The sequence below is a fragment of the Tetrao urogallus genome, assembly GCF_951394365.1.
Source record: "Tetrao urogallus genome assembly, chromosome: 4".
NCBI lineage: Eukaryota > Metazoa > Chordata > Aves > Galliformes > Phasianidae > Tetrao > Tetrao urogallus.
This window is the reverse complement of record NC_136817.1, coordinates 38,776,622-38,798,080: the sequence shown is the minus strand read 5'-3', so window position 1 is coordinate 38,798,080 and position 21,459 is coordinate 38,776,622. Positions and strand designations below refer to the sequence as shown.

Sequence of the window (21,459 nt, the reverse complement as noted above, 5' to 3'; positions counted from 1 at the left end):
GAAATAAGAGTGAAACTACAATGAAATCTGTGCTTCCATGTACTGGTAAGAGTGTCTGTTCAACAGAATCACTCATATACTTATCCCTCTTCTAATCAACGTATTTTTTATGCCTGTTACCAAAGCATACTCTGATGTCAAATTCCCAAAGCACTCTATGGCTTCAATTCATAGGAGTACAACCTGGCTTAGAAATAAATATAAGGAGAGTAGAAAGTATTGAATAGCATTATTCTACACAACACTCCTGATCTGATATTGAGGTTGGCCTTCCTTTGGCCAGCCCAGTATTTCTACTGGGGTCTCTTCTAGCCTGTCCTGTTCTTCCCCACAGCCTGAGTCTCTGCCCCTGTAAGCCATCGCTACAATGCTTCCCAAGCTGGGGTATCCTGAAGAACAAAACCTGATCTGACAGCACGCCAGCTGACTATCCTGGTGTTCCTTACAATCAGCTTAATTATAGGATAGACAAGTGGGAAGAAATCCCTATGATTATCCCTAATATTCATTTCATATTCAGTCTAGCAGTTAGATTTAATTGTAAGCAGTTGCTTCCCTGAAGTTACAATGAGGGCCTTTTAGATCAGATTTTATAGAAAAACAGCTGAATTGAGTTGATTAGCAGTGTTTCTGATATTGAGAAATGGACCTTGCAAAAGCACTGTGTTTTGTAACTGTGGTGAATGCAAAAGCATAGACATATAGGCATGCTTGAACACCTCCTCATTTATATACAGTGGTTTTTTTTGAACAGTGAAGTCAAGAATGTATGTAGAGGAGCAGCCACTTGTGTGGGTTTTGATATTAGATCCCCTTAAAGGTTGTGTTATACCACAGATATTTGGGAGCTGGGGAGTTTAAACAGTTGGTATGTTATCCATACCCTGATGATGCCATTAATACATAGAGTGGCACAGTTCCTTCTCTGTCCACATCATTCTTCTATCTAAACCAGAAGCTGAGGCAGGTGGAAAAGAGTGGGCATAAACATCTTCCCAAGGATAAATATCTTCCCAAAGTCCAAAATAAAAAATAGTGTAAGCTCACTCTGAACAGCTTAAATATTTGTCATGGAGGTGCTAGGTCATACGTACGCACCAGCTGTTTCTACACTGGGGTGAGTGGAGTTGCCCTGACACCCCAAAATCAGCTTCTGGAAAAGAAAGAGAGAGAAATCATCACTTCCAACTCTTCCTGTTGAAAGCATGAGAATGTCTCAGTGTTTGTAGATGATGGATAAATCCAAGAAAGAGGTGTAGTGCAAGTTATCTCCAGGGTAGCTTTCGTGCAGTGTTACACTCTTCCTCTTGCTTTCCAGTGAATGGAGGCTGGTCTACCTGGACTGAGTGGTCGGTGTGCAACAGCCGCTGTGGGAGAGGCTTCCAGAAGCGCACAAGGACTTGCACTAACCCTGCCCCACTCAATGGGGGGGCCTTCTGCGAGGGGCAAAACGTTCAGAAAATAGCTTGCACCACCCTGTGTCCAGGTACGGTATGAACAGCATATAGCTCTCAACGCATGCTTTTTTTTCTGGCACCAGTCATTTCAGGAGAAGGCCACTAGTCACAGAAGCTTCTTCATTCTCTTTATTAATAAATCCAGCATTTCAGTGAATGAATAGGAAATTGTGTTATGTAAGTAGAAAAAATAGTGCACACATTACATCAAGCAGCAAGAGATTTGGTCCCACTTTTGTACACAGCTTGCAACCTTGTCTCAACCTTAGTAATTCAGGGGATTTGGAGAACGCTCAGAGCTTCAAACAGTGGGAGATAAAGTCTGAAAGCTCTGGAAGAGGACAGGAATTTGAGTCCACAAAGTGACTGTGATGCAAATAAATCTGTAATGTCTGTTCAGTCCAGCTGTCACAGCAAGTGCATCATTTGAGACACATGGAGAGCGGATGCCAAATTTCAGGCACATTTACCCAACTTCAAATACAATACCTTTAAAAGGTATTTAAATGCAAACTTATGAAAATTACAAAATTGTTTTAGGAGACAGAGGGTAGTTTGTGGCCTTTCCATGACAACATTCTGCCATCTGTCCTACTGCCTAGTACTCTCCTATGTTGGCTGCATCACTGAAATTAGTGTCACCATGGTGTCACTTCAACTAAGGAAGCTTGGCCATCCAAGACTGAGTCATAGAAGTGAGTCAAAGGAGCTCAAAATCTCACCTCTTCTCATTATTCCAAGTTGCAGACTACTGTCTCAAACTCTATTACTGGAATAATTTAGTTATTAGTTCATTGACTGTTTCACATTTTGCTTTTGAAAATCATTTGCGGGATTTTGAAAGGTGCTAAATGCATTCCTGATTCTATTCTTGTGAAATATACCCGTGCCTTTAAATAATTCTTTTAGTATCAAATATTTAAAATTAAATATCTTCATTCTAGAGAAGAGCTTCTGGCCAAGTTTAATTTTAACCTCTGTGTTAAAAAAAAAAAAAGGAAAAAAAAATCACAGATTGCCAAATTGCACACTTTGAGCATAGATAAACTGCTGACATGTTTCTAAAAATGGAAAGGAAGAGCAGAAATGATGCTGGGACAGAAATAGGACTTTTAAAAATACAGGCTGGTTCATTTCATTGATTCACGTGTTGGCATGGCTTAGAGCCCTTCTTCCTTGCGAGGATAACTGAAAATTCCAGGCAGAGTTATTCCAAGAAGAGCAATGCTTTGCCTTGGTCCCACGCATCCCTTTGTGTACCTGTTCCCCTAACACCTTGTGTCCTCTCCTTGTCTCAGTGGATGGCAAATGGACGTCCTGGAGCAAGTGGTCCACTTGTGGCACAGAGTGTACCCACTGGCGCCGGAGGGAGTGCACAGCCCCGGCCCCGAAGAATGGAGGCAAGGATTGCGAGGGACTGGTGCTACAGTCCAAGAACTGCACCGACGGGCTCTGCATGCAGGGTGAGTGCTTCTGCATCAGCTCTGGGGTCCAGGGAAGCCATAGAAAAACCTGCTAAAGATCTTGTCATCATATATCTCCTGACAGCTGTTACCTATACAACTTTCATATGACTTATGCAGTAGCATCATGAAGGTCTGCTCTAGTACTGAGATCTGTTCAGTCTGTGTCTGTCCATGCCATGGTCCCGTCTTAGGGACTAATAAGACTGAGATGAAAGCAAGAGTAGGCTTGTGCTGTGATTCCGACTTTTTTGCAAGCAATGTCTTCTATGTCTTTCTCATCCATTCTTAAAAATGAAGTCTTCTCCATTCTGCTGGTATGTTGAAACTTCTCTTTGCATTTTGTTAGAATAACCTGACTACAATAACCTCTCTCCTGAAAAGTACAAGACATTTCTTCCTTCTTCTCTTTTGAGCCTCAGCTCTTCATTGCCCAAGAAGCTGTGGTAGTGACCATCCAGTATCAGTGTGTCCAGATCATAATATGCTTAGAGTTTTCTAATGAAAAAAGAGTCAGGAATTTTTATTCTCTCTGACAGATGACTAGTGACTGAAATAGACCCAATGCCACATAAGTAACACCACTAAACTAATAGGTCTACTTTCTAAGTAGGTGGCTACTGTCCTGGCAGCAACCTCTTGTGATACTCTATGTCAGTATTTTGCCCCAAGGTTCCCAGATTGGCCAAAAACACTTCTTCAGTGTGACTTGCACCATCAATTTCATTGTGTGAAAAGCTATTAGTCAATGTCAACAGCATAAGAAGTGTAGCTCTCCAGTATTTGTTTTTAAGAGGAATATAGAAAGGTAAGATTCAGAGCTTTAGGCTTTTTATTTTCCAAAGACACGGCTGGATTTTTTTTCCCCTGTCTTATTGTAAAACATCTCTGTAACTATCATAGTGGGAAAGTTAACGCATCTGTAGCTCCAGTAGTATGAATAAGTCATTATGGTAAATTAGGAAGAAAAGATACATCCCCTCTACAGAAGAGCTCTTTACTATCAGTTTATATTTAGACAGGTGTATGTCATCTTTGTGTATGTGCATAAAGAGAGCCATTTAAGCAGAAATCTGGTGGAAGAATAGATATAATAGTACAGCAGAATAAAAGCCCTATAGGGATCTCATTTATCTGTTGATGGTATATTGCATTTTATTTGTGAAAGTGGATGCTGAGTATAAAGCAGAAGCCTTCAGTGGGAGAGAATGTAAGGTTATTGTGAATCTTACTCTGCTTCATATATATGTATATAAAAATGGTAATGAAAAATATTCAGTCACATATTGACCCACTTGGCTCCAGGGGCTATGATCATCCTTCAGTGCTGGAATTTAATGGCAGTGTTTTAGTGGTGTCTTTATACTCCTGAGGCTTCATACACCTGTAAAACCTACAGTGCTGCTTCCAGATCCATCACCTCTGGGAAGATTGATTTGTTGCACTTTATGGCAGTGTGCCTACTGTTTTCTCTCTCTCTCTCTCTGTCTCTCTCTCTCTTTCATTCTTTCTTTCCTTGCAGTTTATGCAAAATCATTCTGCCTCTTTTATATTTTCACTGATGTGAGTCTAGATCCAGAGCAGATCTGCCTATAAGCAAGGAAGGAACATGGACCTCTTCATTCCTAAAATATTGCACATGAGGCTGGTGAGGGCTGGCCTGAAGCTGGCATTTCCCCTGCCTGGGAACATCTGGACCTACCAGAGATCTCAAAGCGGTCATGCTGATGGGTGCCACTTAGTGCCACAACTACTTGCCCTCTGTGTCCAGCCTTTCAGGAGGCTGCGTTGGCCAGTTGCTTGCCTGCCCAATGGCCAGATCCTGTCTGAGGGTGCTCTGGTGCTTCCTGCTCAGAGGCAGACCTCAGTGACTGCGCTGTCTGAGCAGCTGGGATCAAAGAGTTACTGGATGGGCCCAACTTACCATGAGGCTGTTGCTTTGGTAAAACTCACTTGTAAACATATATCTCTATATGTTTATGTATATAAAAGGTGTCCTGAAAAACGTTGAGTTGAATGAGTCTAATTTGCAAGCTCTTTCTCTTTCAGTCTATTATTCACTACAGTAGCATCAGCTGGATAAATCAATAAGCTCTTTCATCAGACTGCCCCTGCTCCAGCAAAGAGCAGCAGTCTGCACCGATATTGATTTCTGTGGGGATAAAAGCTGTGGAGCTCTCTCCATCCCTTGTAATTACAGTATTTTGCACCCAAAACTGCAGTTTGTGCTTTCCGCTAACTGTGGCATTTCTTGTGCAACTCTGCTGTCACATTTATTCGGATTAATGATCTTGCTAGTATACACATACACTCTCTTATTCAGTAGTTAGTATTTTTCTGTTAACATGAAAGGATGAACAGTCATTAAACTAGAAAGCCTGCAGAGAGACAGAAGGCTGAACTGAAGAAGAGTAGCTGTAGTGACAAATTTAGGGTGGTCATTACTATTTTAAGTTTCCCCATACACAAAATTGCCTAGCAGGTCCCGTTACAACAATTTTGTAATTCCCATAACAGCATTAATATGATCTTCTGAAACAAAATATGGTGTAAGTGTAAGAAGAATTGGCTGGCTACCACCCACACTAGTTGTGTTACTGCCTCTGTAGTTGCATTATTTCCCATTTGAAGTACAAGAACTGCAGTAAATACTTTGGTGCAATGAGGAACACTTTTAAAGGCACACACTGCATCTCACAGGGGATTGCTATAAGCTGAAATGCTGCAATTAGCTCTCCCCTCATTCCACTTAATGACTTTTGTGGGTGTACTGTGCGGACACCAAGCAAGCACAACACTGCACCATCGCTTCACACTTCAGCACAAATAAGATGATGGGATCAGAAGTGTCTTTAGAGCAAAGTACAGTGTGAAGTGTTTTGCTGTGCCCCGTGGTGGCAAGGTACCTGTGTGATACTGAAAAGTGTCTGGTGGCCCAAATTTGGCTCTGCATTCTGCATAAACTGCTGCTGGTGGCCAGGAAGAGGTGGACACCCTATAAAGTGAGTTAACTGTGTTGGTTGGTGGCTTGCTGCATGAGTGGTGATGTGCAGCTGTCTTGCTTTTTCACACCTGAGGTCAAAAATATTAACTGCTGTATCATAGCATCGAAGAATGACCCAAGCTGGAAAGGACCCAGAAGGATCATTGAGTCCAGCTCCTGGCTCCACATAGCACCAGCCAAAAATCAGACCATACGTCTGAGAGTGTTGTCCAGATGCTCCTTGATCTCTGGCTATTATTTGATGCCATGTTCCTTACTCAACCACCCTCTCCTGATGAAGAATCTTGAACGTGTCCATGCTCAAAGTGTTTCATCTGTGTCCTGTCTACTGACAATCTCAGGTGGCAGTGTTCAGGTCTCTTTTATCCCTAACTTCAATAAATAAGCTCAGAAAGTCCATAGCCATGAGTGTGCCTGTCCATGCTGGTAAAGCATGTCTTTTCTGAAATCTGAAATTCTGAGATCATGCTAGTGATGAGCAAGTTGGCACCAGCATACTCAGGAGAAGACAATCAATGTCCCTTCCTCAGCTCATTCTTAGTTTAAGCAGGCCGCTATGGTTTTTCATAAAGGCTGGCTAAGCTGTGCTTTTAATTTTTCTTCAAATCATAGGTTTAGCTGTCTTACAGCAGCAAGGTAATACTGAACTATATGTCACTTGACAACTGTAGGTTATCTAGTTCTATAAATAGTACCATTGCTCTGTTTAGTAAAAACTGTTCACTTTATACTGTCACAGTATGGATTACAAACCCATCATTTCATAGAGCCAAAAGGAAATTTTCTTGGGTCAAGCATAATTAGATTCAGTGTGGACTTTTCCTTTATTCCTTTAAATAAATAAGCATGAAAAGACTGAGGCAGGCTGCTATCACTTAAAGGACGGTAGAAAAGATTTAAAAAATCCTCACCTGCCACTAAAGGCATCACTGGACCAGCTCCCTGATCACTCTTACTCTACAAGAGAATCATATAACTTATGTGCACAGCAACCTAGTTGGATTCACTACTTGAGAAATAAGAAGTTTTGCAATGGAGAAGATGTTATTGCCAGAACTGTAATTCCATTTCTTCTTAAAAAGGCCCCCTGCTGAATCAATATGTTGCTTCTGTGGTTGCCAAATTCTTTGAAATCCTTGTATGAAAGTCAGAGTTAAGTTCATAAAGTTGCCTCTTACAGCCACAGTGACCTAGGGACGTGAAGAAGATGCAGTTTGTCCTGCTGGTTCACTAAGTGGTTAACTACTACCCTTTAACAGCCCTCTGCTATTTGTATACAGATCTGAAGTAGAATGCAAGGTTAACCTGATACTAAGAACTCTTTCTTCCTAGGACATATATGTACTGCACATGCCCTGTTTGTTTAATATAACATACCAGAACTTTCTGATGGGATAAGCATTTGTTTCCCATTTTGGCTTGTTTTGAAAGCCAGCATTCAGCAAGGAATTACAGAGCAGAGAAGTTTGATGAGGACTTCTGGTCTTCCAGAGCAGATTAGTGTGCATAGAGCAGGGGAATGTTTTTCAGGCTCCAGGAGGTAAGCAAAGCTCTCTCGAGGGAGATTGCAACAGAAGCCTATGTGTGCAGAGGAATGAAATAAAACCTTTTATTAAGAGCACGTGGGTCAAGAGGGAACTTATAATATGTTCAGTCTGTCAGTGTAATGATATATCCACATGGCCAGTTGCATTGAGCCTTTGACGGGGAGTTTTATTCATTTTAAGAGCACATCTCATCTGTTCCTAGAGGAAGTTTTCTTCGCTATTGTTATTTGATATGAATAAAGAGTTGTGATATTTTATTTTTAACCCCACTACTATGTAATGATGTAGCAGCTAAGGGAGTGTATGTACACATCTCAGTTATGACTCTTATTTATTCTTATTGTAATAACATGAGAAATCCCCAGCTAAAGACCGACTCACTCTGGTGGGTCCTGTGCAACTGCTTAGTGAGAGCTCATGCCTAACAAAGCTCCTACTCAAAGCAGATGAAAGCTCTGAGTATAAAGTGCAGATCCACAAGCAGAGCCTGGGACCCTGAAACTGCTTTTTCCCACCCCAGTCACTTCAGAAAAACCCCCTCCCCATTAATTTTAAGGAAAGGTGAGCACACTAAGATCTCTAGATTGTTTTGAAAAATAAGCCAGGGAATACATTACCTTACTTGTGAGCTTATAGAACTCCTCCTTTTCTGGATGCATTCTAACTGTGTTTTCTTTCACCAAGCTGCTTGCCATGCATTCCCTCTTCAGTGCCAAACCCTGTCCTTGTTTCAACTCTCCCTGTAACTCATTTGCTCTAGGCCAGCTACAAAACAAAGCAAACCCCAGGAAATCTATTCAGGCACTGCAAATGTGGAATTTGCAAATACACAAACTAGCAAATTGCAATGCTAGATGTGTGTTTACTTTTGCTGTCAAACATCCATAAGAAACCCAGCATTAAGATTCTGTGCTTCTAAGATATTAAAGACAGGCATAAGATTTAGCTAAAAGGTCGAAGTCCTTAACTTTAAAAGATTGCATAATGTCAAAATTGCCTCTTCTAATCCACATCCAAATTGTAGCAACAGGTTATCCTACTCCTCCATCTTCTTCCATCCCATGTAGATTATATGCATGCTTAAACTAAGGCAAGACCTTTCTAACAGCATTAGCTAAAGTCAAGAATCTAATTTAAAATGAAAACACAGTTTCAATCTTAATTATAGAATATCATACACTCGTGTTCAAGGACAGAAATGAGAGAGGCTCCCCATTTAACCTATACATTCAGGAAAGATCTGAGATAACACCCAAGTAAACAATCAGTCACAAAACCTTCAGCTTCTTGTTTATTAGCCCACCATGAACTTGCCAATAATTAGTCCTTTAGCAGGAAAATAAAATAAATTACTGTGCATTATCTCCAGGATGCCTGATATCATATCTGACCTTCAGCATACTTACTGCAGACTTGAAGGTCTTTCTCTAGAAGAGCAAATATAAGAAGCCGGACACATTTTGCCTGAAATATTTTTGCAGTTCTGTGGACATTATTATGTGCTTTCCCCTTCCCCCCCCCTCCATTTTTTATCCACCATAAATTACAGATGACATTTCCTTGTTTATGTGCTAGAATTTCTGCAAAATAGTAGGGGAGAGAAGCAATTAACAGCAGCTGCAATACAAGGATTATTGTTGTAATTTCTTCTCTATTAAATCTGTATTAGAAACATGTTAAGGGAGCATGGAGGTTTAGTCCTAAGCAGTAAGAATATGGGATTTACTTCAAGGTTATATTTGTACCCTTAACTTTGCTCCCAAACAGAGAAAGAACTACCAGCAGCTTGTGCAGCCATGGCCTATGGGCACTGGAGGGAGAAATTCAAAACTCCTATAAGTCAATTTAAGTCTCCTAATTTCCTTCTCCTTGTGAAAGTGACTGCTTTTCCATGATAGAGAGAAAATGGAGACCTATGTAGTTGTGTCTGAGTTAACATAATCACTTGAAAGCTTTGAGCATTTTCACATTCTGCTTGTCATAAAGAATTTGCTCTAAAAACAGCAAAGAAACTGCAAGCAATTCTGAGCATCTGGAGCCAGAGAAAGTGGAAGATACTGAATTACCACTGAAAGATCTCATGTTCAGAATTAAGAACAGAACTAATTAGATGCCTGTTATTTGGGACTGGCATGGGAAAAAATGACTAGCTTGCTGGCCTTGATTTATTAAATATTGGAATTCATCTAGTATATGTATATACTTACATACAGTTGGGAACAGTTCCTGTAAACTCTCATGTCGCTATGCACCACCTGCCTACTTCAAATTGTCTAAGAACTGCTTCCTTCAAATTTTAGGTCTCTACATTTGAGAATTAGTCTCTATTCATCTTTCACAGCTCTGTAGTTCAGAGCCTGTTGCCACCAAGAGGTTACTACAACTTCACTGTCACTACATTGGATGAAACCATCAAATAGAGAAAGAAAGATAGCAGTTGAATGAGTGCCCTCTTCTTTTCTTACATGCAATTTAAAGGGCATTGACTTTGGAACCAAAAGGGGAAAATGAGCTATTACTGTATATTATGCACAGCCTGTCATGTTCATTGCAACAGGATGATATGGGAACACATCATGTGGCTAGGCTTTCAAAAGGACCACATAATTACATGACCCTAGCTCCTTTTAAAAGCACTGTGCAGAGGAGAAAGTGAAGAGCATTTATAGATTAGAAGCAAGTGATGCCAGATTAAAATATTATGCATTAAAGAAACGAGCAGTTTTGATGTACTTTATGCAATCTTCACTTTATTAAATGTGTGTGCACATCTCAAAATCTCACTAACCTTGATACAGTCTCAAAATATGTACCATTAGCTGTGACCTCAGCAGCTAATGGCATAAAGCAGATTCTTTGTAGGATAATTGTAAATGTTTTTGTAAATATGAACCAAACTGGATAAGTATCAGTGTGCCCAGAAATATCACCTTCGGCTGCTCCACCATCTTATGTAGTTACCTGCAGGGAAGAGAAAGTAGTGACTCAGGCAGCTGGAGAAAATACAAATGGAAAAGGCTTTTTTTCCCCCTTTCTTTCTTATGTTGATATTTTATTTTCTGCAAGTAACAGAATAAAACATTTTCATTATCTGCTAAAAAATGAAACAATAATATAATTTCAGTATGACTAGAAAGCTGGTAAAATCTATTAGGGACCAAAGAAGGGGAGGCACTTACAAAATTCTCTCTGTGTGAAGCTGTAACCTACTGCACACCACAAGGAGCAAAGTTGTCTTTAAAATAAGCTAGTTCCCTGGCCAATGACTTTCCAGGTAAAATCAGACACAGGATTTCAGGATGCCTATGGTCATGATACTGAATTCCCACTTTGTAGTATGTGTAGTATGCATGTGTATATATGCTCATAAATATTTTGAGAGGTATATTCATCTGTGGGGAGAGAAGTTGGAAATAGTTTTTAAAAGTTGTTTTGGTGGCTTTTTGATGACAATCTGTTTCAATTTCTGACTCAGAGGAGTCAGCACCATAATCTCTGCACAATTATTATCTGTCATAGGTCTGAAATTCTTCATTCCTACCCCATCCCTTGGCAGACAGGTTTTTCCTGAGGCAAATTGCAGCAGCTGAATTCTTGCTGTATAAAGAGATGTTCTACTATGTCACAGCTAACCACCTAAACCAGGTGATCCCACACATTCAGATATTCTGAAGACTGTTGAACCCCGATGACGTGCCTTTGAGTCTCCTGTGGTTATTGGCACAAATGGATTTCCAGAAGGTTGGAGCAAGGCATATGGGACCAGAATGCTCCGGCTGGGCTCCCAATGGTTAGGGATCATTTGTGTTTGCAAACAGCACCAGACTAATTAAATGAGCTTCAAAATCTATTTAGTTAAATGGACTCAATTTCCCAAAGCAGTGTAAGTGTGACTGGTACAGAAATTGAGTTAAGCTAAATTGATAAAAAGCCTCTGAAGTCTTCTCTGTGTACTAGTGTTAGACTGGTTTTTCTTTCCAGTTCTCTGACCTTTGACATATTCATCCTTTCAGCATATTACATTGGTATAAAAGTGCTTAAATTGATGTAGGTATTCTTTATGGAAAGCAAATAGCCAATGCCTAGGGAATGCATCTTTATAATGACATAGCTGCATTTGTACAAAGCATTTCTGCCTATGTAATTACTTGAGTTAAAAAAGTCCACCTTTAACACTTAATAGAAGCACTTTTACAGGGACCAAAAAAAAAAAAAAAAAAGTATTTACAAGCTTAATGTGGAATATAAAGTAGAATGCATGGAGAAACATCAAATTAATTAAAGACTTTTTCATAAATACATTTCATGTGCAATTACATTGGTGCAATTTCTGTGCATAGCCCAAGCCTCCCACTGATTCTCCACGTATGACATCGAGAGCAGTACTTCTAAAATGAAGGAAATAAATAACCGGTGTTGGTAAGTCACTGAGATCCTCAAACAGAAGGGACTATGCAAGTGTAAAGTATGTTTATTACTATTTGACTCATCCAGCAGCAAGTTACACAACAAAAAATCAAAAGCTGCTTTGAAAATGTACATTTCCCAACAAGCTGTAGGAAGAAGCTTAAATTATTTTTCTGAAAGCAAGTAGCTCACTGTGAAGCCAGCTGCTCTGCGTGTGAGTCAGCAGCCTCAGCAGCCTTCCTAGAGTCAAAGCCAACAGCACCTTTCTACATTTACCCTCGTTAAAAAATGTGATGATCCTGGTAGATGTCCCTGAGGTTTTTGCCAGGCAATGTTGTTGATACAGGGGAGAAAAAAAGATTAAAAAAAATGAAAAATATGTCTATTCACTGCAGTTACTTTGAAGAGAAGAGGGGATTCATTCTTCATTATTACAGGTACTAATCCCAGCAGGTTTGCATCATTATTCGATGAAAACATCCTTTCTTATTGTTCAAAGACGTAGTCAAGGGGACTGGTATGAAAGCCTATTTTCTAAAGCAGTGTCTGTGCTGTGGTGCTGGGAGCATGGCTATGGACCAGCCTTCTGTGCAGCCAGCACTGCTATGTGCAGCCTCAAGCCTTCCATTGCCATGGCAAGGCCCACTCCCTTTTGGAACACTCTTTCATGACAAAGGAGCGCCTAAAAATTGTTTTCTTCTAGAAGCACCTGCCCAAATGGCAAAGGGTGCCTATAGTAGCCGTATTTGAGTCATCTTCTACAATTGTGCTTAATTTGCAAACACAAATGGACCTGGCATTTGATGTGCTGTTCAGCAGACTGATGGCATGGCCCGGCTTGGCTGGGATGCTTAATAACCAACCTGAGGTGAGGAGTCCTCTTGCTTCAGCCAGGGGAGGTCTTATGGCTACCACAGCCCAGCTTGTGCAGTGCTGTCTCCTTGACCAGGACTTTGCATTTTGCAGTCTCCAGCATGGATGGCTATTTATCTATCCATGGCCAGCATGCTCAGACATGACTCGACCCTTGGCAAATAATTGGTATGCCCACAACTAAAAGCTCAGCATGGCATCTCATGTCCTTGGCCCTTCCCTTCATCCCCTTCTTTCTTCTATTCAGAACATTTTTTTCCAGCAGCAAAGGTTTGCTCAGAAAGTTGCCTCTCAGTAGTGGTACACGCAGGAAGGTACAATCAAATGCCATTTATAAAGTACGTCAATTTGTGAGATTAATGGAAGCAAAAATTTTCCTCGTCTTTTCCTCCTCTTTGTAATAGGTGTGCTTTGAATACAGACACAAAGCGTTTCTGGTAAAGGAGTTGGTATCAATCTTTGGCAGCTGCAAGGCTGTTCTCTGCAGTTATCAATATGAGAATTCATGCAAAATTGTCAGAGGCAAATAAGTATTTGCTACAAATAGAGTCTATGGAGAGATTGCTGCTTCTTTTAGTGTATTTTGAGACCACAATTGCTTACTTTCCTAAGAATACTTGAACTTGGATGTCTACTTTGTTGGGAATAGAAAAGGCTGTCAGTAAACTCACAGCTAATCCAGGCGGTGCCATTTTTTGTACCCTGAGTGGCAGACATCAAATCACTTCCTGTGTGGCAGGAATGACATGCCTCAAATGCCAAACCTGCCAGCTGAGAAGCAACTGAAAGAAAGGGGAATGGCCTTTCTGTCTCTGCATGAAGGAGTGCAAGCTCTGCACAAGTTTAGGTGATGCAGAATTGGTTAAGGTATGTTACCCTATGCCAGATCCCCCCAAAATACACAATGGGACACAGGAAATGCAGGGATCTCCCAGCAGATTTGAGTATGAGGCTGACGAGCATGTAGAGAAGCAGCCAGCCTAAATTCAGCCTTGTTTTTATACCTTCCATCTCCTCTGGCTGACCCCTGCTCTCCAGGGACATCTTGCCATAGGAAATATTGGCCATAAGATCATAGCTGAAATAGCTGGAATTTAGGTGGACTAAATATGCACCTCATCATTCACCTGGGGAATAACTGGGGAGTAACCAGCTCACGGTAAATTCGTGCTCCAACTTGCTGAGCACTCACTCAAGCCTTCAGAAGTTGCCTGCCTGACTTTTTTTGGCCGATGCCACAAGTGCACTGGTAGAAGTGGGAAGCGGTTATTACAGAAGATTTAGTGTGCATGCTGAGAGTACACGTAAGTGAGCTTGCCTCAACAGACAAAATAAATGAGTGTGAGAACATAATATTTCTGAAAGCAATTGTAAGGCTGGAATCATTGCGGTGAGATAAAGTTTTAAGTAGATGTTACAGGCAGTATAGTTTATCCCATAATGCCTCAAAAAAAACCATCATCATCAGAAAGCAGCTTTTCTTGCTCTGGCATTTCAGTTGAGGTAGCATTTACGTGATAGTTAATGTCTGGAAACTTTGTGGGGAGGTATGTCTATGCCTGCAGTTGGGACAGACTGTATCTTCATTAGCAAGCGGTGCAGCCAAGCAGGATGAGATACGCAAAGCTCAACAGATGCTGAGCACCGATCTCAGCATTTCTGGGAGCTGGAGATTATTTCTCTGATCTGCCTATAATGTGGTCCTGTGCATTCGGTGCACGCCAGGAGTCCAGTTTTATTTCATCTGCAGGAGCCCAGTGCTGTGCAAGCTCCTCGCAGTGTGCCCCAAGGCATGGGGGAGATGGAGAGAACTGTGGGATTCCTTTCAAAAGTAGGAAGAGGGGGACCCTTTCTCCGGCACCCACCTTAATTCCATCCATGGCAGTGACTTACCCTTGCTTTGTCATTTCCCTCTCCAACAGGATGTGACTCAGAGCCTTTCCCTTGCTCCTCATGCAAATGGAGGGGGGCTGAGAGATTCTCAGCAACTCCCCTGATCTCCTCTAAAGCCAAACATCCTCAGTGTGCTTTGCTGTACAAGCTGCAGAAAGACGAGACTAAAGAAATCATCTCTCTTATTTAGCCGTTCAGAAATATAACTGTAAATTGTGTTATCATTTTGTCGATAAACAGGGCTTGCAAAGATTTCAAATAAATAATGCTATGACCCCAGGGGCCTTATTGATTTTTTAATAATTTTGAAGAGAAGCCACTCAGTTTCCTGTTTGCTGACAAATTCTTTGCTCCCCGAGGAATTCCTATTGAATTCCTATTCCTACGCGCATTAAAGAGAGGATAAAATAATTCCATGGAAATCCAGAAAGAGGGCTTTCTGCATGGACTCTGCTCAGCAAATGGGTATTTAACCTCTGACTGGTGACGACAGGTCTCCTTTAGCTCTATTAGATCAACAGCAAGCTACTATAATTAAATAAAAAAACTGTTTAGAGCCTCACCGAACATGTCCTGGGAATTAAAGCATATGGCAGGGATAGGGAAAAAAGACTTTCCATATGCTAATGACCCTTGATGTCTGAAATAAATTAGATCCATTAGAGTTTATGCTCTATAAAAGAAAGACTTTAAGCACTCCAAAGTTAGTGACTCGAGACCGATTTTGGCTTAGAAATTCAATCTGCCTACTTAGTAATTCTTAGTAAGGCTCTGGAGGAGACAGAGGATGCAAAATCATAATTCTGTGCTGTATCGGAATTCTAAAGTGCCATCAATTTCTTTTCCTTTTTTTTTTTTTTTTTTAATTAAACCATTTTTCATGCTTCCTTTTTTGTTCTCCTCATTAATTTGATTTTGTTCCCATTTTTGTTTAATTTCTTTCTTTTTAAGGTTTCATTTATCCTATTTCAACTGAACAGAGAACCCAGAATGAATATGGATTTTCTTGTAAGTTTAATGTTTCATTTTACGTTCCTGGACATTAATGCAATGCTGTTCCTGGGGTCAAGCTTTAGTGTTGTGCCAGCTCTGTGTGCCTAGGCAAAGATGGATTGGGCAAATGAAGCTGCTTGTTTGACAACAACTTCCCTATCAGTGGGCTGACACAGGCTGATCACAGCCTTTCTACCTTGGGAAAATGGGAGAAGAAGCTGCAACAAAGGTAGAAAATGGAGAGAACGAGCCCTCTCTCTCGTTAACGTTTCCTTAGCAATTGGAAGAAGTGTGGTGGAGGGATAACTTTGCATTGAGCTGTAACTCAGAGATCTGCTTCCTGAACCGCTGGGATGTAAGTCCTGCTGTTTTGAGGCTGGCATGTTGAAAGTTTCATAGCCAGAGGCTGATGGACTTTGATCAGTCCTTTTCAACATCTGCCAACTCTCACCTCTGTGCTGGAGGGCAGCTTAGCTTAAATGACTAAAAGGTGGGGAGCAAAACATGAAATAAAAGTGATTTCACATGTTTTAAATTAACAAAAATGGGCTGCTAAAAAGGTCTGATTTGATTTTTCATTTTCTTTTTTTCCATTGTCTCTGCTGCTGGGATTTTTCACTTTGTAGAAACGCATCAAATTTTGATCATGTATTCAGGCCTTTTGGAAAAAAGTCTAGTTGATAATGATGCTGGAGATTACCCTGAAATTAGTGCGGAAGATACGGTATAAGCAGCTAGTAGAAATATCAGAGCCATTTTCTCACAAGACAGCTGTAATAAATCTGGGTTCCTTTTAGTAAATTACCACATTATTTCTCATGCCTGCTTTAGCTTTTATCCAAATAAGTATATGTTAGTGCCAGTAATGAGAATTCAGTGGTTGATTCTTTGCTTTCCTGGATATTTTTTAAAGGCGAAAGAAAATGGCTCAACACCTTATCAGTCAGAAATCACAAAATACATTCTACAGGCATTCTGTAGAAATTGGACTTTTTTGTGTTGGTTTTTTTTTTCCTTAATTAAAAACCAAGGCTTCTGAAGTTTAAAAACATGTGACATGATCTTCACTAATAGATAAACAAATACTAATATTATGATGCTATATCTCGAAGACATACTGTTTTAGTTCATAGGGTGAATTTGTTTCATGAGACTAACTGTGTTATGAGTGTTCTGTTCATTCATGTTCATTGCCTGGGTGCTAGATAGATGAACAAGTAGATAGGTAAAGAAATAGAACACGAGTTAAAGAGAAAACAGAGATCATTTCCCATAAAAAGGGCACAGACCTTTATAGCTTTAGAAATGGATTTTAAATTAACCTATAAAAAGGTAGTAAATATCTGCAGGAAACGGGAATAATAAGAATGTATTTCCTCAAAAGACCCTGTGAGAAGCGCATTTCTTCAAGGTTCTTGCCTCTCTTCCTCTAGCTGCACCTGACTCGGATGATGTTGCTCTCTACGTGGGGATTGTCATTGCTGTGATCGTGTGCCTGGCTATTTCTGTGGTTGTGGCCCTGTTTGTTTATCGCAAGAACCACCGTGATTTTGAGTCAGATATTATCGACTCGTCGGCGCTAAATGGGGGATTTCAGCCTGTTAATATCAAGGCTGCAAGGCAAGGTTAGTTGTCACTTCATTCCATGTTGACCAATTCAGGGGGATACTATAAGGATATGGTCTCTAGGGCTATATGAATGATATCTGCAGGATGCCTGTTGGCACTTCATAAATGAGAGAAAGATTATATCCATTTGTTTCTGATGGTCAAGCACTAAAAAATCGCAGCAGCTTTTTTCAGATGTGCTCAGGAACATACAGCAGAGGAATATCACTTCTAAAGGGAGAATGTGAATATGAGAGTGAAACAGACATTTATAAAAATACAGGTCCTGCTCAAATTTACATCAAAGGCAAAGCTAAGACATAAACTAGGGAGGCAGGATTAATCACAGGAGCAATATTACAGTATATATATAATGCCATCACATCTGCTTCCCTTTTACTTCACTAATAGCTTCTTTTACTGTGCCCTATCTTACGTGCATAAATAGTGCATAGTTAAAGAAGTACTGTACCTTCAGTGGACAACGTAGAGGAGGCTGTGGTGTAATATCATTTAATAATTAACATTTTTATCACTAGTACATAATAGATAATTTCCATGCTTTGGTGTCCAGAAAGCAAACAGTCATATGCTAAGGCTGGCTCTTTCAAGACTCACATTTAAGCTGAAGAGTCCTTTTCTTCCAATAAATGTTTACGAAAAGTAAATCAAAATAAAGAGTTGGGATTACAAGAGAGCTGTTATAAGGAAGGTTAGCAGAAGTGTCATTTTCTGTGTGATGCAGATACTAGTTCTACACTGTCTGGGAGTTGTGGGCACGAGGACTTCATAGCTTTGTTCTTTCTGCTAATTCAGAAATTCTGTTTTTATGCCAGTTTGAGAAATTCCTTAATGAATCTCTTAGCATTTAAGGTAGGAGTATTAATTAATACTATTATATCTATCTATTGAGCATGGAAAACACCTTGCCATGAGGCTAGGCATATCACACTTGAAATCTGAGCACAGCCTGAAAAATAATGCCCGTGAAAAATCCTTAGAGCAGAAATGTACTGTAATTTTGTATAACAATTAGATTCCAGAGCAGCTCAGGCAACACGTGCCCTTGGCTGTTGCTAGATACAGGTACCTAGAAAAGGTATGAAGGTCAGTTTATGAGTACCTCACATATCTTAGCCTTTGGTATGAGCGGAACAGAATGCAAAACCAAATCATTAAGCAGAAGAAAGTCGTCAGATTAGAGAGGTAATCATAAGCAGTATGGTTCTTCTTTCTCATTTCCAATGCAGACCTCTTGGCAGTGCCACCAGACCTCACTTCTGCTGCAGCCATGTACAGGGGTCCTGTGTATGCCTTGCATGATGTCTCTGATAAAATTCCAATGACCAATTCTCCGATCCTGGACCCACTGCCCAATCTGAAGATCAAAGTTTATAACACCTCTGGAGCAGTCACCCCCCAGGATGAACTCTCTGACTTCTCCTCCAAGCTGTCCCCACAGATTACTCAGTCTCTGTTAGAGAATGAGACATTGAATGTGAAGAACCAAAGCCTTGCACGGCAAGCAGACCCATCCTGCACTGTATTTGGGACCTTCAACTCCTTAGGGGGCCACCTAGTAATTCCCAATTCAGGTAAGTGCTAGCCATATTTCAAAGGTTTAAGTGGAGTTAGCTTTCTTCTATACCAGAGAAAAACAAGGTCACTACAGGGAGTTTGCCTTTTCTTTGGTCAAAACAAACAGATCTGTTTTATTCAATCAGATTAACTAAAATATTTCAAGGTTCACTTTCCCAAAATCCTGGCTGCCTTTTTAACAGGATGTTACAGGGCATTGAAGTGCTGCCAGTCTTTCTCCTATGTTAAGATGTTTTTGAGGAAAGCCATGCTTCTATTTAGTTCATAAATGAAATGTTTTTATTTAAAGTTTTACACCTAGATGCTCTCATGTGAGACCATATAGCTCAAAGTCTCACAGCTTCCAACTTTATATCTTGTGTTCAGTTCTTGGTCATTTTACAGCACAGTGCCCAGACCAAGAAAAAACTTCCTACCCTTGTCTCTTGCTTCTTTACTGGATCCTTTTTTGTTCACTGATGTTATGGAGAAAGCAAAGCATCTGACTGACATAGGATTAGTTTGTTCCTTCCAGGATAAAGACCTGTACTGCCCAGGATGCAGCCAAAAGTGGGCCATAAGCAGTAGTACTCCTCTTTGAGGAGCAGTGTCTCCTTTTCACATAGAGCCTAATTGGAAGCTGAACTGCTTTAAGACATCTGGTACAGACTACTGAGCAATGTTGATAATTCATGCTATACTATCCTAGATTTCACAGTTCTCTAAGCTGCAGCTGAGAGTAGACATTAATACTCAGGTTTCTTATGCTGTGGTGTTGAATGGTTCAGCAAAGTCTATTAGTCATATTTAATTCATATATATTAATATCAATTTGTAAAGAACTGTAATCTCTTCAAAATTATTAAAACAAGTTTTGGAAGATATATCAATCTGTCTACCACTCCTGCATATGCCTCTGAGCTGCTTCTAGATGAACGTATGTATATCCTCCTAATAAGACGATCAAAGTCCTTCATGTACTCTACACCTGTCTCTACATCTGAGAACATGCACAGGGATGTTGTAACAGTCATGTAAGGAAACAAGTCAGAAAACCTTAATGGAAAACACTTTCACAGCTAATCTCTCCCATACAAAGCCAGTTGTGGGACTGACTCCCAGTACAACCCTAGTACATGGGAGGTTACCGGTGTAACCAAACAAAGTACACTGAAAAGAAGAGAGAGGGCCATAAAAGATTTTATAACGCTATTGTGAGTATACATATATGGAAATAATCTGCCTATAGGTTTGTATTGAGCTACGTATTCATAGCTGAATTCAAACCCCTGCCAGTGATTCCCCACTAGCCCGCATCTGCACAGACAGCTGGCAGAGCCATGTCCAGCAGCGTGCCACAGAGTTCCTGAGCTATGTTTGCCATGCAAGGACATGACCTCTGGTTCCTGGGGATCTCCTTGCAATGTAAGAACAGAATTTTGCAATTGATCAGTCCTGAAAAGGGCAGAGAGTGTAGTTGCACTCATTTTTCAAGATTGGATATCCAAATTTTGAGCCATTCCACAGAAGCAGGCACATTCAAAATACCAAGAAGCCCCATTTTGTCTCCCTGGTAGTCTAATTAGAAGCTGAGTGCATTAACAAACATGATGCCAGTTTCAGAGCCCATCTTTCAAGAAACAACTAGTTCTTGTTGCTTCCTGGGACAGTACTCCACTGTCTGCCTTTCCTGCTTTTAATTAAATAGGAATTGCCTAGGGAGATATATCCTGTTACAGCTGCTGGAAAATTTACTCGGAGTTGTTCCCTTTCCATTATTTTACAAGGTAAGAAGCAGTGTAACCATCTGTTTGCTCTTTAAATAAAATAAGAGGGAAGGGAAGAAAATCCTCTTCTCTGCTGCAGCATTTCATACTGAGGCACAACAAATGCCGGGGCTGCAGTAAATGCTTTACCTCCAGAGTTGCTAAACTCATTTAGAGCCCTCCTCTGATGCTGGGTGAAAATCTAGCATTGCAGATGTCACCTACTGCTTCTCCTGTTGCTCCTTTTCAAAGGTTCACCTGGCTTTTTTTTTCATATATTTTTTCCATTTTATCTTTTTTTGTCTCTTCTGTTTGCAGGAGTGAGTTTGCTGATCCCAGCAGGGGCTGTTCCCCAAGGAAGAGTCTATGAAATGTATGTGACAGTCCACAGGAAGGAGAGCATGAGGTAAAATATACTTGCTTTGCACAACTATTTGAGTGCATTAATGGAGGGGAAGAGGGCGTGGAAGAAAATGTAATAACTATAAACCTGTGATAGTTTGCTTATGCAAAGCCAGCTATGTTGAAGTTATTTGATGACCTGGAGATAAACTTGGGCAAAGATGACAACTCTACATAAAACCAGCTCAGACTTTTGCTTTCCTAATGAAGAACTGCATTCTGCAGCAATCTCTCAGGTTGGAGGATGCTGAATCCAAGCCAGAAGCACAGAAAGTAAGTCAGCATGAAACCAGTACAGTGAGAAAGTGTGAGGTAATGTCCTAGTAAAGACTCATTCCATGAGGGAGAGAACAGAGTAGCAGGGTGACAAATTGGCTCCACAGAGGGACAGGTGTCTGACCACCTGCTTTGCAAAACCTCCTCTCCTGTTGTAAGGAAGATGAATTTGTATTTTACTATTCATGGGCG

The 21,459-nt window shown here is 40.5% G+C and overlaps 1 protein-coding gene across 2 annotated transcripts in view; it reads left to right on the top strand.

The window, feature by feature from the left end:
- The window catches only part of UNC5C (unc-5 netrin receptor C), a gene marked incomplete at both ends in the record, with an annotated part of 232,011 nt that overhangs the window by 193,496 nt on the left and 17,056 nt on the right, over positions 1 to 21,459 (top strand). Inside the window, 6 exons of one of the 2 annotated variants that reach the window (XM_079534619.1) lie at positions 1,319 to 1,486; positions 2,756 to 2,920; positions 15,596 to 15,652; positions 17,071 to 17,262; positions 18,496 to 18,840; positions 20,908 to 20,995. In XM_079534619.1, coding sequence (XP_079390745.1) covers positions 1,319 to 1,486; positions 2,756 to 2,920; positions 15,596 to 15,652; positions 17,071 to 17,262; positions 18,496 to 18,840; positions 20,908 to 20,995 — 1,015 coding nt within the window. The remainder of the gene's footprint in view (positions 1 to 1,318; positions 1,487 to 2,755; positions 2,921 to 15,595; positions 15,653 to 17,070; positions 17,263 to 18,495; positions 18,841 to 20,907; positions 20,996 to 21,459) is intronic. The other variant, XM_079534620.1, reaches the window with a different exon arrangement.